General features: G+C 39.9%; 1 protein-coding gene across 1 annotated transcript in view; it reads left to right on the top strand.

Annotated features, from left to right (window-relative positions):
- The window catches only part of LOC144200438 (acid-sensing ion channel 1-like), a 33,484-nt gene that overhangs the window by 14,443 nt on the left and 3,473 nt on the right, over window positions 1–15,568 (top strand). The window contains exons 3-9 of the mRNA XM_077722602.1: window positions 11,693–11,843; window positions 11,916–12,043; window positions 12,288–12,438; window positions 14,232–14,288; window positions 14,414–14,567; window positions 14,733–14,824; window positions 14,932–15,011. Coding sequence (XP_077578728.1) covers window positions 11,693–11,843; window positions 11,916–12,043; window positions 12,288–12,438; window positions 14,232–14,288; window positions 14,414–14,567; window positions 14,733–14,824; window positions 14,932–15,011 — 813 coding nt within the window. The remainder of the gene's footprint in view (window positions 1–11,692; window positions 11,844–11,915; window positions 12,044–12,287; window positions 12,439–14,231; window positions 14,289–14,413; window positions 14,568–14,732; window positions 14,825–14,931; window positions 15,012–15,568) is intronic.

Raw genomic sequence — 15,568 nt, 5'->3', positions numbered from 1 at the left:
TTTGTAAAGCTGTGTTGATGTCGATGTGTGCAGGCCACAATCCATTCGCAAATATTAGCTAGCGCGACTATCCCGGCACTGCCTGCCACCCTTCGTAAAGCTGTGTTGATGTCGATGTATATAGGCCACAATCCATTCGCAAATAGTAGCTAGCTAGTAGCTAGCGTAACTTTTCCAACGCTGCTTTCCATGCTTCTTCAATCTGTGTTGAAATCGATGTATATAGGCCACAATCCTTTGGGTGTATTGACAAAAGAACTACATATCCAAGCAATCACTGCGCAGTACTTTTTCTACGGGAAAATACTAAAGTTGGGGTCTGCTCGCCGTAGTTGTGAGAGCTGTAGAGGATGGTGTACCCTATCGACTGATTTATTTTATTTTATTTTATCGTGATAACAATTTTCCCAACAATTTTCAAGAAAACGCTAGCAATCACCTGCTGCTGAGAGAAAATTGGTCGGGAGGTTGAACCAAACCCGAATCACAAAAAAGCAGATATTCCAAGAATTGGAAGCTACTGGAAAAGTGTCCACAGTCAAGCATGTTTTGCATCTCCATGAACTGAGAGGCTGCTGTGCAAGAAGGAAGCCCTTGCTCCAAACGCGGCACCTTAAGGCTCGACTGAAGTTTGGTGCTGATCACAGGGACAAAGATAAGACCTTTTGGAGGAAAGTTCTGTAGTCAGACGAAACAAAGATCGAGCTGTTTGGCCACAATGCCCAGCAATATGTTTGGAGGAGAAAAGGTGAGGCCTTTAACCCCAAGTACACCATGCCTACCGTCAAGTACGGTGGTGGTAGTATTATGCTGTGGAGCTGTTTTTACTGCCAATGGAACTGGTGCTTTACAGAGAGTTAATGGGAAAATGAAGAAGGAGGATTACCTTCAAATTCTTCAAGATAACCAAAAGTCATCAGCCCAAAGATTGAGTCTTGGGTGCAGTTGGGTGTTCCAACAGGACAATGACCCCAAACACACATCAAAAGTGGTAATGGAATGGCTAAATCAGGATCGAATTAAGGTTTTCGAATGGGCTTCCCAAAGTCCTGACTTAAACCCCATGAAGAACTTGTGGACAATGCTGAAGAAACAAGTCGATGTCAAAAGGCCATCAAATTTAACTGAACCGAATCAATTCTGTCAAGAGGAGTGATCAAAGATTCAACCAGAAGCTCGTGGATGGCTACCAAAAGCCCCTAATTGAAGTGAAAATGGCCAAAGGACATGTTATATTTTTTGACACAGCAGATTTGATCACTTTTTTTCTGTTCACCCATAACAAAGTCATAAAAGAACCAAACTCCATTAATGTTTTGTGACAAAGAAGTATCTGTTCCAATCACTCCATCAGAGAAAAACAGTTGTAGAAATAATAATCAAATTGCTTGTATGTCGTCCCACTCGTATGTCGAGGCATCAATGTACTACTCTACTTACGGCATTTTTAAGTTCTGAAAAAAGTTCTGGAACCAATTAATTTCATAAGTGGAGGTATGACTTTATACGATGATGATCTATATCATAGGCCATTGAATAATAATTAAACATTGAACTTGAAAATGAGTTTTGTCTTCACTATAACGCTGTTGTTGCCTGGCAGCGAGGGAGTGGTTTTGTTCATACCTGAGTGGATTTTAAAAGTTATTGTTGCCTTGTGTTTTCACCCATGACACCTCTATGATACTTGCAGTGTTGTAATTATACATTGTGAAAATGGAACGAGTAAAGTTGGAGTGGCATTCACTGCGTAGACCATTAGCATAAAAACACCCATAGATGAGATCCACTGAAAATGTGCATAAAAGATGTGTGTGGATGAAAAAAAGAAGACAAACACAGTGCCATTAAAAGTATTTGCCCCCTTTGAAAATGTAATTATAATAATTTCCCTCTTAATGTTTAAGACTATCTAACAAATGCAAATATCAGACAGAATATAAAAAATAACCATATGATAGAAATCTTGAAATTGGGATTTGTATTTATTAATTGACTAACAACTATTCCTGTGTGAGAAATGAATTGCCCCCTTCTCAACTCATAAATTAATTGTGGGCCACCCATTACAGTAGTGGTTGTTCCTGCTAACTTTTGTGCAGCCAGTCTAGGTTCGAATTCCACTCGGTGGAAGTGTGGTTGTGAAAGTGAGTGGATGTCTGTCTCTCTGTGTGCCCTACGTCTGATTGGCGACCAGTCTAGGGTGTAGTCTGCCTTTCGCTCGAAGGCAGCTGGGTTAGGCTCCAGCAACCCCTGCAACACTTTCATACATGGGCGGTATGGAAGACGATTGAATGAAATTAATTGTGGCTAATTACATTATTTCAACAGCCAATTTCGTTTTCAAAGACTAATAACGTCAGACTTGTTCAATCTTTCAAATGAAAACTGTCTGACAAGAGGATGTCAGACACAACAAATTTAAAAGGGGTGAAGATTAAAGGATACAAAGACTGCAACATTTTTCAAGATGCTGCCGCCCAAGCACCAGCTGGTGGCAGTAGCTGTCTCTATTCTGACCCGTTTTCCGTGTTTTCACAGCTTTTCTATATTTTTTTTAAATTACATTTTAATGTCTTAGTACACATACTTTATACGTTACTCTATACCAGGGGTGGCCAACCAGTCAGAGACCAAGAGCCACATTTTTTACTGTGTTACCGCAAAGAGCCACATTTTTTACTGTGTTGCTGCAAAGAGCCACATCACACACATACCTTTGCTCAGCCAAATTTATTGTAAATGTCACACACCAGCATAGTAATGACATAAATTGACTCCTACAATACTAACAGCACAGGCCAGTCATTATCAACAATGAACATTGTGTGCACTGTCTCACACAGACAAACTCTCAGTTCAACCAAGTCCACAAACAAAAATATAATAATTTACAATAGCGTTTTTCTTTTACTATGCATGTTACATAGTGGGACTTCTGTCATAAAATCAGAGCCTATTTTTGCGCAACATTCGCTCCTTGTGAGCTGTCATTTATTATGAATGGCTTTTAACTAGCGCGCCCACCACGTGGGTGTACACCTCGCTCTCCTATTGGCTGCTCCCGGCTGAGCACTCTCGCCTTGGTCTGCCTCGCAGTGGGTGTGGCTTTTTCAGCCGACGCTGGATCTTTGGGATACTTTTTGTGTGCACGACGCCGTTCATTGTCGCTTCTGGTTCACGGGAGCTCTCCCACTCTGATAAAAACGTTTACTCAAATGACCTTGCTCCTACTGGGAAACTTTGAGGTATTTTCATCCCAAGCACATGCGCATTGGACGAAAATACCATATTGAACTCAAGCAAAGCGCACACGCAAATAAAAATAAAACACAAATACAAACTTTGATATGGACGTAAGAGCCGCATGAAACCGGGCAAAGAGCCGCATGCGGCTCGGGAGCCGCGGGTTGGCCACCCCTGCTTTATACTTTTAAAAAAGTTTTGCGACTATTAGGATTCGACTCCATTATTGCGTTTTTTTGTTTTATTATTTTAATTTCTTTCTGCTAGTTCTAGATGTTTTTTTTTAATCCATTCAGCCATTCCTTCGCTGTCCTACACACGTGATCAGCTGTTAGTGCTACGCAACAGAAAAAGCAACACCTGGATACTGCTGGAAATCCCTGTGGAGTTAAAGAGAAAGAGAATGGGGCGCAGTGCTGGACGAAAGTGCCGGGAGAAAAAGCTACACTTCAGACCAAGCATTCCAACTGTTATTACGTGGAAGTGAGATCTTTACCCAATAAGATGACAGAGCTAACGGCTCTCACCAGGTATCGGGAGTGTTGTATTATGTGCTTCACAGAGACGTGGCTAAATGTAATAATACTCCACTCACTCATCTACCTGGATGATTTTCACCTGGTGAGGGTGGACAGAAAAGCTGAGGAGAGCGGTTGGAGGAAAGAACACCAGATCAGAGGCACCTCTCCCCCCTCACATGCCATCCTCCTCCCCCATCAGCTTCTCCATTAGTACTGTTGATGAGGTGATAGGACAGCCTACTTACAGATGGGGTATATGGTATTTAATCATTTTTTTGGCAGGAACAACAACAGACATCCATTTTCATACTGTGTAGACTAGGGGGATGAGCTATGAAAACGCATCTCTTTATGGTAAAAAAAAGAAGCTCTACACGTCCAATCCATTTTGTTTTGCTGGCAGGGCTAGAAGGAAAGTGGATTGGACAATTAGCGCCGTCAGTTGCATCCAGTTAAATGAGTGCCCTATAATGGACTGATCTCCAAACCAGGATCAAAGTAGAGATGCAATTCTGTATGCTTATAGTGAATCACTTCTTGTGGAACAAAGCCATTTAAAAAAAAGGTATTTCTATAGTTCAAGGACTTTCAAATTTCCCCAAGCAGTTCCACTATACAAAATCATTCCTCCCTCAACCCACACAGAGCTAAACTCTTTAAATGCTTTTACTCAGGTGATGAATCATAGAAGCATTCCAAAAGTGCCCTCAAAAGTACTCTATTGCTCAAGTACACTATGTAAGAGTGTTGCACGCATCAAATCGAGAAAAAGTTAAAAGTAAAGCGTGAGTAAAGTTTGGCACGCATTATCTGTGTTACTATTCTGCGAAAGTGCAGGGTGTATATTTTAACTTCTTTGGCATGCTACCATATGCCCATGTTTTTACCTTTCTACTGCATAAACCGAGTGTGACTAATTCAGTGGTTCTTAACCTAGATTCCATCGAACGCTAGGGGTTCGGTGAATTGGCCTAGGGGTTCTTTGGGGACTTTGTCCCGGAGGTCAATTCACATCGACTCAATATCTCTACATGATAACGTGGCCCGCTTGGCCATCACTGGCTGCAGATGATAATGTAACTTTGCTTAGCCAATCAATTGTGATCCAACGTGTGAATGTCATCGTAGAACGTCGTGTAATGGCTTTCTTCATATATTAATCCCTGCTATGTCAGGCAAAAAAAAAGAAAGTGGTCCAACAAATATGTACAATATGAAACTGGTGGGGTTCGGTAGCTGCAGCAATGTTAAGAACCACTGGACAAATTCTTATGACTTTCTCCTGAAAAGCTGTCTCGGTGTTACATAACACTTGTAGTCACAGAACATGATATAAGAAGCACAACTCACTGCTAAATAAATAAATCATTAAATCAGATTTGATCTTACCCTTACACACTGGTACAAATATCAATTTTCTGAAAAACTGGCGTCCAAATTCGCCATAGTACATGACTATAGGCGTAAATTTGCCAACTTTTGGTGAAAACCGCATTCAAATCGGACTTACGTTCTTGTCTCCATTTTATTCAGACCTCACGGACACGCATGCACACACGTGTACTCACATTCTCAGAAATAGTAATACCGTATTTTTACGACTATATGGTGCACCGCATTTAAAGGCGCAATGTCAGTAACGAGTGCTATTTCGGTATTTGACACACAGGACGCACCGCATTTAAAGGCGCAGCCAGGCATGGCAAAACATACACCCACTCAAACATACACAATTTTAAACATACACCGGCTTACAGCGGTGTTCCATGCATTTTGTCGTAGCGCCTTCAACTAATCAATCCAACCCTCAAAAACGTTTTATGGCAACTGCAGCAACAGCTGCGACACATAAAAAATCATGATTAATAACATCATACAATAGAAAAAATATTTAGGAATATAGCCATATTTTACTCACCAAAAAATCATTTGTAACTGTACACTGTAATATCCATCCTCCTTTCTTTCCTCCTTCTTTTCTATCGCCATCGAAGCTAATGCTGAAAGTCGAGCCTGTCCTGTCGTATTTCTGGCATATGTTTTTATTCGATTTAGTGCTGAAAATGTTCGTTCCCGGTTGCGACAGGTTTACTTGCTTTGGAGGTGCAGAACCTTTCTTAATGATGTACATCTTTCCTTCTTGAAAAGTCCGTCTTGAAAATGGATTTGGCAGCAAATCTGCAACCAAATCCATTTGTTTTCCTTCATCAGCCATTGTGAGTTGAGTTTGCTCACTTTGGCTGGCTCACTCTGGCCCGGCTACTCTATCACTAGCCCAATCATAGTTGGTGAAAGCAATGACGTATCCCTACGCCTGCGAGAAGGCCTGTTCTCACCAAATCGAATTCTGATTGGTTAAGGCAACAGTCTTATCGACGCTTGTTTAATGCAGAAGAGCCTGCAGAACTAATTGTGAAGGCCTTGAGGCGGATTTCTGACCCTGGCAACAAATAATGGCTGAAATGACATTTGTAAAAAGGCAACGGAAACAAAACTGAGTTCGGTTGTACTTTATTTAGCCATTTTGCAATGTACTCACGTCATCATCACCCACAAATCCATCAAAGTCCTCATTTTCGGTGTCCCAATTGAACAATTGTCCAAATGAGTATTCGAAAACGCCGGATTCCCTCTCTAAGTTGTCAGAGTCACTGTCATTGCCATGTGGCTCCACAGAAATGATGCCACCTTTGGCAAAAGCTCGAACACCCATGCAAGCAGACACGTTCGTCCAGGCGGCCACAATCCATTCGCAAGTAGTAGCTAGCGTAACTAGCCGGGTGCTTTAGTTACGCCTTCGGGAATGACGGAAAGCTCAGAGTTAATTTTTGTGACTTGGTTTTTCACCGATGCTTCGGGGGGGCTTAGAAACCAAACCGAAATTGTATTGCAATAAACACATGCCCACACTATACATATACGGGTCCCTTGTAGGGGCTTGCCTTTAGCGTCTGACTCCACCCACGTCCACCTTCTCTCTATATAAAAAGTGTGTCGGCAAGAAGACTTTTTAGTGCGCCTTATAGTGGGGAAAATATGGTATAAATAGATGTGAAACTAATAATCCTAATGAGGAGTTTAATAGTTAAGCATTAAAGCATTTAATAAGCATTTAATTTATATATATATATATATATATATATATATATATATATATATATATATATATATATATATATATATATATATATATATATATATATACATACACACACACACAAAATAGAGTAAATGTATTCTTCATATTAAAATTAGCTCTGAAATCAACAAACAAATATCTAAAATAAGATTTTAAAAAATTGTAATTTATGAATAGATTACTTCTTTTTCACCACCATTAATTCTATTCTATTTTCTTTTATATTGTAATGCTGAGTTTGGTTAGTTTGTTAGTTGATTTTTTTAAATATATTTTTCGATTTCACATTGTTTAATTTTTAATTAATACACTTTTTTTACACTTACGGATCAGAATATTTATGGTGTCCAAAGTTATGGCTGGTGCTCCCCTGATAAGCTCTCTATGAATTAATAAGAGCCATCTCCTAATAAACCCCGAGCATATTGACTCGGCGACTCTTCCAAAAAACCCCAACATGTTTATTCCTCACCCAAGAGAAAGTGCAAGAAAGCCTTGAGTCTGAGTCCAATGCAAGCAAAATACTTGAACTCAGTGGCTGCCTTTGACAGTATTAGACATTCAACCTATAATGACAGGGACTGTCAAAACGGATTGGACGTGAAGTAGGGTATTTATAATGGCTTACTAGACTTTAAAAAGAGAATATAAAATGTATCATGCATTAATAAGCCGCCCCCTTATTCAGAGAGGAGAAACACTTGTTCATGCACCCACCAAGTTCCCTCAAGTGGGCCTTACTCAGCACTCCGATGCTATTGTCTCTGAAGGTGATAGGTACTGAGAGGCTGGACGGAGTCTGGGAATTGGATGAGAGAGGGAGAGTGTCTCTACTGGCCTGTGAAATATTCATCAAATGAAGCAGAGGTGGGTGAGTAAGTGGAGCAGGAGATAGAGTCTGCAAGGGAAACAAAACAAAAAATGCCATAATTCTCCGCATAAAAAAAGAAAAGTAGAGCCAAATGCCGTGACCAAGCAGCAGCGAGGACGTTTTTTCTCGGTTTAACTGTCTTTGGTCTGTATGACCCTGAATACAATAATTGAACTAGAGGATTTTTTCCCCCCGACAATTTGTTGTTGTTCTTGAAGCAACCAGAATTGTTTTCACTTCATGTTGAATTGCATGTTGTTGTGAATATGGACAGATCTGAACTCTTCGACAGTCTGGAGAAGACTTTGGTTCTCCTTCTCCAGTTTTAACAGTCAACTTCGGATCTGCTCAATAACCTCCTCACTTCGAGTCTGCTACCCCTGAAAGTTGTCATTAGTTTTAGATAGTAGTTCTATCTGCCATCATAGGTGCTGAGACTCTTCTCTGCTCCTCCACTGAACTAAACACAAAGTCAAGTTTTCTTCCTGCAGCTCCTCAATGCATTTACGATCCGCATCCCTTCCTTGTTCCATATCGTAGATCCAGGCATTCAGAAGCGTGCTCTCCAGCCTGCCAATTGATCCTCAAACACCTCTTTGGTTTCCGGCAGTATTCAGTTATCCTCTTGGAGATCCTCCACTTTGGCCTTGTAAAACTCTATCCTGTGCATTTGCTCCCTGTAGCGTGATACCTCACTCTCCAGCTTGACAGCTTTAATTGCGCATTCTCTCAGCGCATCCAGTTCATCGCGGTAGGTACGGGTTCCACATGCTTCTACGAGTAGGTTAAAATTTTCCTGCTGGAGCCTTTTTATTTCTTCCTCCATGTTTTCCTGCTCGTGTCTGTTGTCCAGCAGTTGTTCATTCCTCTCTTCTAGCTCTTGTAAATTCCACCATCAGGTGTTGCTTAGTTCCCACCTGCTGCTGTTGTATGCTGGGAGGATTGACGATGGACAGTGGACTGGGTGTGCCACAAAGCACACGAAGCACACCTTCCCTTTCCTGAGTTAGCTCTGCTATAATCTCTTCTTTTGGTATGGAGTTGATTGACGCAGCAGCTGACTCATTTGCATCTGACACTGAACAACACACCTGTAAGGAAGGCAGAGTCGAAGGGGACATTTCCTTGTTCATGGTTGACACTCGTCCCGGAGGGGCAACTATTAGCCGTTCAAAAGGGGCTTCTCATAGTGATCTGACTTCGAATTTTAAATCTAGCTTGGAAATGTTCTCTACTCCCACACTAATAACAGTGTGTGCACCGCACATCCCGCCCTCTCTGCTGACAAAACACCTCCTTGGGACATAAGTAGGGCGGCTAGTGTTCCAGTTGGGTGCTGGGGGCTCGCTGTAGTAATTTTGTTTTGCAGAAGGTGGCTGAGGCTCCCTAACTGGTCTTCTAACTGAGGGTGGGAGGTAGGACTGAGGCTGAAACATAGCCTCCTGTAGTGTCTCTTTGATCAGGCTATGATCTTTAAGAGAAGCAATCACTTATCTTAAGTTCAGTCAACTCCACTAGTACCTCAGGGGACACTTTTGGTTTTTCTTCTCCAGGACAATTGGCAGGTCGTAGGTCTTCTGACTGTACCTTGCTAACATATGTCGCTCCCTGTAGGGCACTACATTTTTTTTTATTTCTCCTTTCCGTTAACATTAGCACTGGCTACATTTAACTGCTCTAGTAAAAGCTCATCTGAATTCTTACATTCCAGCAAGAGAGGCTGCATATCTACCCTAAGACTGTCACTCTGGAGACCAGTGAGTATAGAGTGCAAGCACATACGCTCGACTAAAATTCGTACTGGAGTCCTGATTCTGATTCTCGGGATACAAACAGAACCTTCTGCCTAAGACTTAAGACTCGCATTAAGAAACTTTGAGGAGTCTCTTTGATATGCTGCACGTCTGAAGATAACTGCATATAGAGGTCGGCAGCACTTGTTTCCTGAAAGTGAGCGCGTAAGATGCATTTAAGTATTTAAGTAACGTGATATCCGTTTAGCACTTCTCAATATGTTAAGAAAATCACATATTTCCAGTAGGTTATTTTCCGTCAGGTTGTATAATGTTCTTGCGACCTCTTCGAGTAACTGTTCCATTTTGTCGAGGATGTAGGAGTTCTGTTGACTGTGCAGGAGTGAACTCTGAACTGTCTTTACTGTCTCTCTGATCTCAGCTTGGCCAACTTCCAGTTCTTCTTAAACAGCAATACCTCTCTTCACTGCCATGCCTGTTTTGTAGTGTTTGGATTTAGCTGGCTCAGAATTCAGTGATCAGGTCATGGACACTGGTCATCTGAACAGCAATCTCAGCGGTGCCTCCAAATGTTGCACCCTGCATTTTCATCTTGAAAGAGGGAGAAATAATCACAACAGTGATTAGTTTTTGTCTTCAACCCAACTTTTACTGTCATGACTCAAAATCTCTCGTGCCTGCAGCTATGTACACTGAGGCATCAATAATCGAATACAGATTCCCAATTTAACATGTCACACTTGCTCTGTGGATCAAGGCATCAATAATCGAACACCGATAAACATCCAATCCAAAACTAGTTGTCCATCCCCAACATGAAATCGTTAATAACTTAAACACTTTAGCATGTCACACACTCATAACAGAGCAAACTAATTTAAATGAACTTGGACTAATGTATACAAACACACTCAAACAGTCACTTAATGTAACTTTACACAAAACTTTATTCTAATTTAGTTTTACATTTTTATACCTTTACCTGGCCGGTTAGCTGTTTGCCACGCCTCCACCATCACGTTTGCTATCGATGAGCTGTTTGCTTTTGTATTCCCTTCAAAATATTCCGAAAATGATGCACACAAATGTCCTCACAATGAGATGAGGCACGACCACTTGCCAACAAGAAGTAGTCTTGAATTAACGATCGCTCCGCAAAAGCTACTATATTGTTATGTTGATTTAAGAGCAGTTTTGTCAACCCGCAATGGCTGAGGGGGGAGAAGAAATTGATTTTACAGATCTACTGTCAAAGCCATTTTTAAGACGGACTTTTCAAGAAAAAAAACGCTGGACATCATTAAGAAGGGTCGGACAACTCCAAAGCAAGCAAGCCTGTCACAACCTGGAACGAACATTTTCACTAAATCGAATAAAAATGTATGCCAGAAATACGACAGGACGATGATATTGTGTAAAGGTAAAAATTATTTTTGGTGAGTAAAATATGGCTTTATTCCTGAAATAATATTTTAATTGTACGAGGATATTATTTTTTTTTTGTCACAGCTGTAGCTGCATTAGAGGTTTTAGAGCCATAAAATATTTTTTGAGGGTTTGATTGATTCCGAGAGCTGAAGGCGTCGTTAGGAAATTCACGGACTGCCACTGTATTATACATTCCTTTTTGCATACATTACATACATTTACGCAATAATTTTTCACCACTTATGCCAAAAAAGAGTAGTTCTCATTTTGTATCAAATTGGGAAAGGTGTAAACAATCTTCTGCATTTCAAAGTGGTGGTGAGGCTTCCACCCCGGGATTCTGCGTCTATATCCTGGTTACATAGGCCCGACCATGCTCAGCTGCCTTACTGAGGGTGTGGACTTAGCAAGGGCAATATCAGCTGTGGGGTCTGCATGCATGCAATTGAAATTTTCTTTTCTCATCTAACCCATTTTTCCAAAGAGATTTTTTAAATAGCGCAACAAATGTCATTTGGTTCAAGCAGGTGGGATTTACAAAGCCGGGCCCCCTGCTTGTTTCAAATAAAGCCTCCATAATTTTACCAAAATGCATTTTCTTTTTAAATGCAGGGAATGGTCATGTGTTTTTCTCTTTTCCTTGTCCCCCTAATTTTCCCTTCTACATGCTCACCCACAAAGAAAGACAAACATGTATCATGAAAACTGATTAATAATCAGTTCTTATTTTCAGGTCTTCACTCGTTATGGCAAATGTTACACCTTTAACGCCGGAGGTAAAGATCGCCCTCCACTCCTAACGACCAAGGGGGGAATGGGTAACGGACTAGAGCTCATGTTGGACATCCAACAGGACGAGTACCTGCCTGTGTGGGGAGAAACAGGTCATTGGAATATTGCTCACTCACTCATGCAGCCATGTGTTCCAATGATGCCCTATTTTGTTCAATTTTCAGATGAGACATCATTTGAAGCTGGTATCAAAGTGCAGATCCACAGTCAAGATGAACCGTCTTTTATTGATCAGCTTGGTTTTGGAGTCGCTCCTGGATTCCAAACTTTTGTCTCCTGTCAGGAACAGAGGGTGACGATTTTTCTTTTTGCCTCACTTCCACCAAAGCTGTCTTTTCCTGTTTATTTTCAACATTATCTTTACAAAAGGTTAATTATATCTTCCATTGTTGTCTCATACTATACTTGATTATATTTCTCTTTTAATAATATCTAAATGTGTTCACTCTACTAAAAGATAAGCATTGGTTTTTTGTTTAGCTTTTGATTTCATTCCTACAAATACCTAATAACAAAATTGTTTTGTAATGCTGCAGTTAATATATCTCCCACCACCTTGGGGTGACTGCAAGGTGTCACCCATAGACTTGGACTTCTTTGATACTTACAGCATCTCAGCCTGTCGTATTGACTGTGAAACACGCTACCTAGTGGACAATTGTAACTGCCGCATGGTTCACATGCCAGGTAAGAAGCCATCCAACAACTTTGTATACTCTTAAAACTTTTGAAATTAGTTGGATTTCTGCAAAAACAACAATAATAAAACAAAAACAAAAATAGAGGAGCACTCTATAAAAATAATAGTATAATTACAGCATCCCTATATTTCTGATGTCATAGCCTTTTAACCTCTCTTCTTATCACCTACAGAGAAAACTTTAGTAAAAATAAATTAATCCATTACCAAGTTATCGCAAAATTCCTTTTCTGACCTTTGAATTTAGACTTCCTTACCCCAAAATGTAGTCACCTTATCCGTTTCATTTAGCAAGCAAATCCTGACAGTTTGTTTATAATCCTTAAATGTTTTTGAGTTATCTTAAGCATAAACATACAGTGGTACCTCGACATACGAGTGGCCCGAAATACGAGCAATTCGAGATACGGGTATAATTTCTAGCAAATATTTATCTTGAAGTGCGAAACAATTTTTGATATATGAGCGGACAGCGGACGCAATAGGAGGCCCATAAGAACATCATGGGCACTGTCTCTCTCCCCACAACTCCCTCGTGTAATGTCTCTCCGGTCGTAACTCCCTCGTGTAATGTCTCTCCGAGTACTGGGTGGTACGTTGCATTTTTTCAGTGTTTTTTTCCCCCGTTAGTCATTGCGACTGGCGAGGCAATCGCTAATATGAGAGTTATATCTATTACTCATTGCCAAGTGGTCATGCGTTATCCTATTGTGATGAGATTTGTGTGCATAACTTTTGGAAAATTTTGAAAGGAATACAATAGCAAACAGCCCCTCTTGCACGTGAAAGTCTGGGTGGAGGCGGGGCAAATAGAGCCAACCCGGGAGAAGAAAGGTGTGAAAATTTAAAACAGAATTAGAATTAATTTTAGTGTATTTTATTTTTGAGTGTCTGCATCGTAATCCAAGTTCATTTAAATTTGTTTGTATTGTTACGAGCGCTTGGCTCTGAAAAAAAGTCCCCACCATTTCTGTCCCTCTCTCTCTACCCTCTCCGAAATCTGTCTAATTTTAGTTCTATTAAACATAAATTAATATACTATTAAACCACTAGTTATTTGTTATTTTGTTAATAGATGGCAAAGTAGGAACAAATAAAACATTTTCAACTATCCAATACCCGGTATTTGGTTTTTTTTTTTCAGGGGTTTGCGACGAATTAATTTGTTTTTAGTTCATTTCAACGGGAAACATTTTTTTGAGTTACGATAATATCAACATATGAGCTCAGTCCCGGAACGAATTAAGCTTGTATCTTGAGGTGCCACTGTACAAGCAAACAGACAAATAGCCACGCACAATGGAATACATAAGCGTGGCCTTCCCTATGTGTTTACCGACTGGCAGATTTATTACAATCTGTTCTTTATCTACATAGCGGCAACAAACAGTATATAATATAGATACCATGTAAGCATTCAAATTCCGTCTCCTCCCAAGCCCTATGCATACTTTATATGCATTTCTATTACAGTAATCCCTCAAATATTGCGGCTTCAAATACTGTGGCTTCACTGCATCGCGTTTTTTTGTTCTGGGGGAAACATTTTTGGGTAATTTTTTTTTTGTAACTACATAAAAATGTGAAAATCCACGCTGAACCTCACAAGTGGAATCCACTCCTCTGTCCTCCGCTTGCTACTAGGACTCAGCACTGAAGTAAAAAAATAAAATAAAAAATATTTTTTAAATAGGGGTGACCCTACATCATGGTTATTCATTTATGTTTGGTCTACATTAACCGAGATAATCGAGGGATTACTGTATTGTGTTTTTTGCAGGCGATGCACCCTACTGTACGCCGCAGCTGTACAAAGAATGTGCTGATCCCGCTCTTGGTAAAAAAATAGGCTTTGTTGTAATGTGGTATGGTCCTAGACAGAGAAACTAGATTTAATTTTTAACATGGTACTGACACAATAAAACAATTTTTCCAGAGGATTGTTCTTTTCTTGCTCTACAGACTTTCTGGTGCAGCGAGATAATGATTTCTGTGTTTGTGAAACGCCATGCAACATAACCAGATACAGCAAAGAACTGTCTTTTGTAAAAATCCCCAGCAAGGCCTCTGCCAAATATCTTGCAAAGAAATACAACAAATCTGAGCGGTACATTAAGTAAGTCTCACAACTTCTAAAAATATGGAAAATAGCCATTTTCTATTCATTATATAAGTAATGGAGCCAGTTTGTTCATACATATTTGACAACGATGTTCAACACAGTGTTATTGTCAGGCCACATCTTGGCTAACTTAATCCATTTCAAATGATTTTTTTGCAGGGAAAATCTTCTGGTTTTGGACATCTTTTTTGAGGCTCTCAACTACGAAACTATTGAGCAAAAGAAAGCTTATGAAGTGGCTGGACTATTGGGTACAGTCTTATATAAATCATTTACAAGTGGACAGAAAAATTAGTTCGACATTTGTGAATAGTAATTCTTTTAACTGAAGTCTCACACTGTGATTTAAATATTTCAGGGGATATTGGAGGTCAAATGGGACTGTTCATTGGTGCTAGCATACTTACCATTCTGGAGATTTTTGACTATTTTTATGAGGTAAGTAAATCTTGGAAAAAGTAGCGGACTAAAGAAAATGTACAAAAATAAAAATTGAGGTTAATTAGAGCAGTGATTTTCAACCACTGTGGCGTGGCACACTAGTGTGCCGTGAGAGATCGTCAGGTGTGCCGTGAGAAATTATCCAATATCCTTTTTTTAAAATTAACATTTATTAATAGTTTTCTGCAAATATGATGTCATTGTCCAGTGTCCGTGCTGTAGTAAATATACTATACAGAGTGTCATTTTGTAAAATTTTTGGTAAGTGGTGTGCCACAAATTTTTCCAATGTAAAAAATGTGCCGTGGCTCAAAAAAGGTTGAAAAACACTGAATTAGAGGATGTTGTGTTATGACTCCCATTTAACATGATTTTAAGTGTGATTGATTCGTCCTTAAAACTGCCCCTAACCCATTTATGAGGGCACACTTATGCCACTAAATTATCTCTGTTGTTGATATATAATCCCCATTTTAAAATGTATTGTTTCCAATTTAGTAGTGTAGGAAAAAAGTCACATTATTGGTTAAAATAAATTTCAAATGGTTTATTTT

This window comes from Stigmatopora nigra, chromosome 1 (assembly GCF_051989575.1).
Source record: "Stigmatopora nigra isolate UIUO_SnigA chromosome 1, RoL_Snig_1.1, whole genome shotgun sequence".
Classification (NCBI taxonomy): domain Eukaryota; kingdom Metazoa; phylum Chordata; class Actinopteri; order Syngnathiformes; family Syngnathidae; genus Stigmatopora; species Stigmatopora nigra.
The sequence above is the reverse complement of the archived record's forward strand: the minus strand, read 5'-3'. Positions and strand labels throughout refer to the sequence as shown.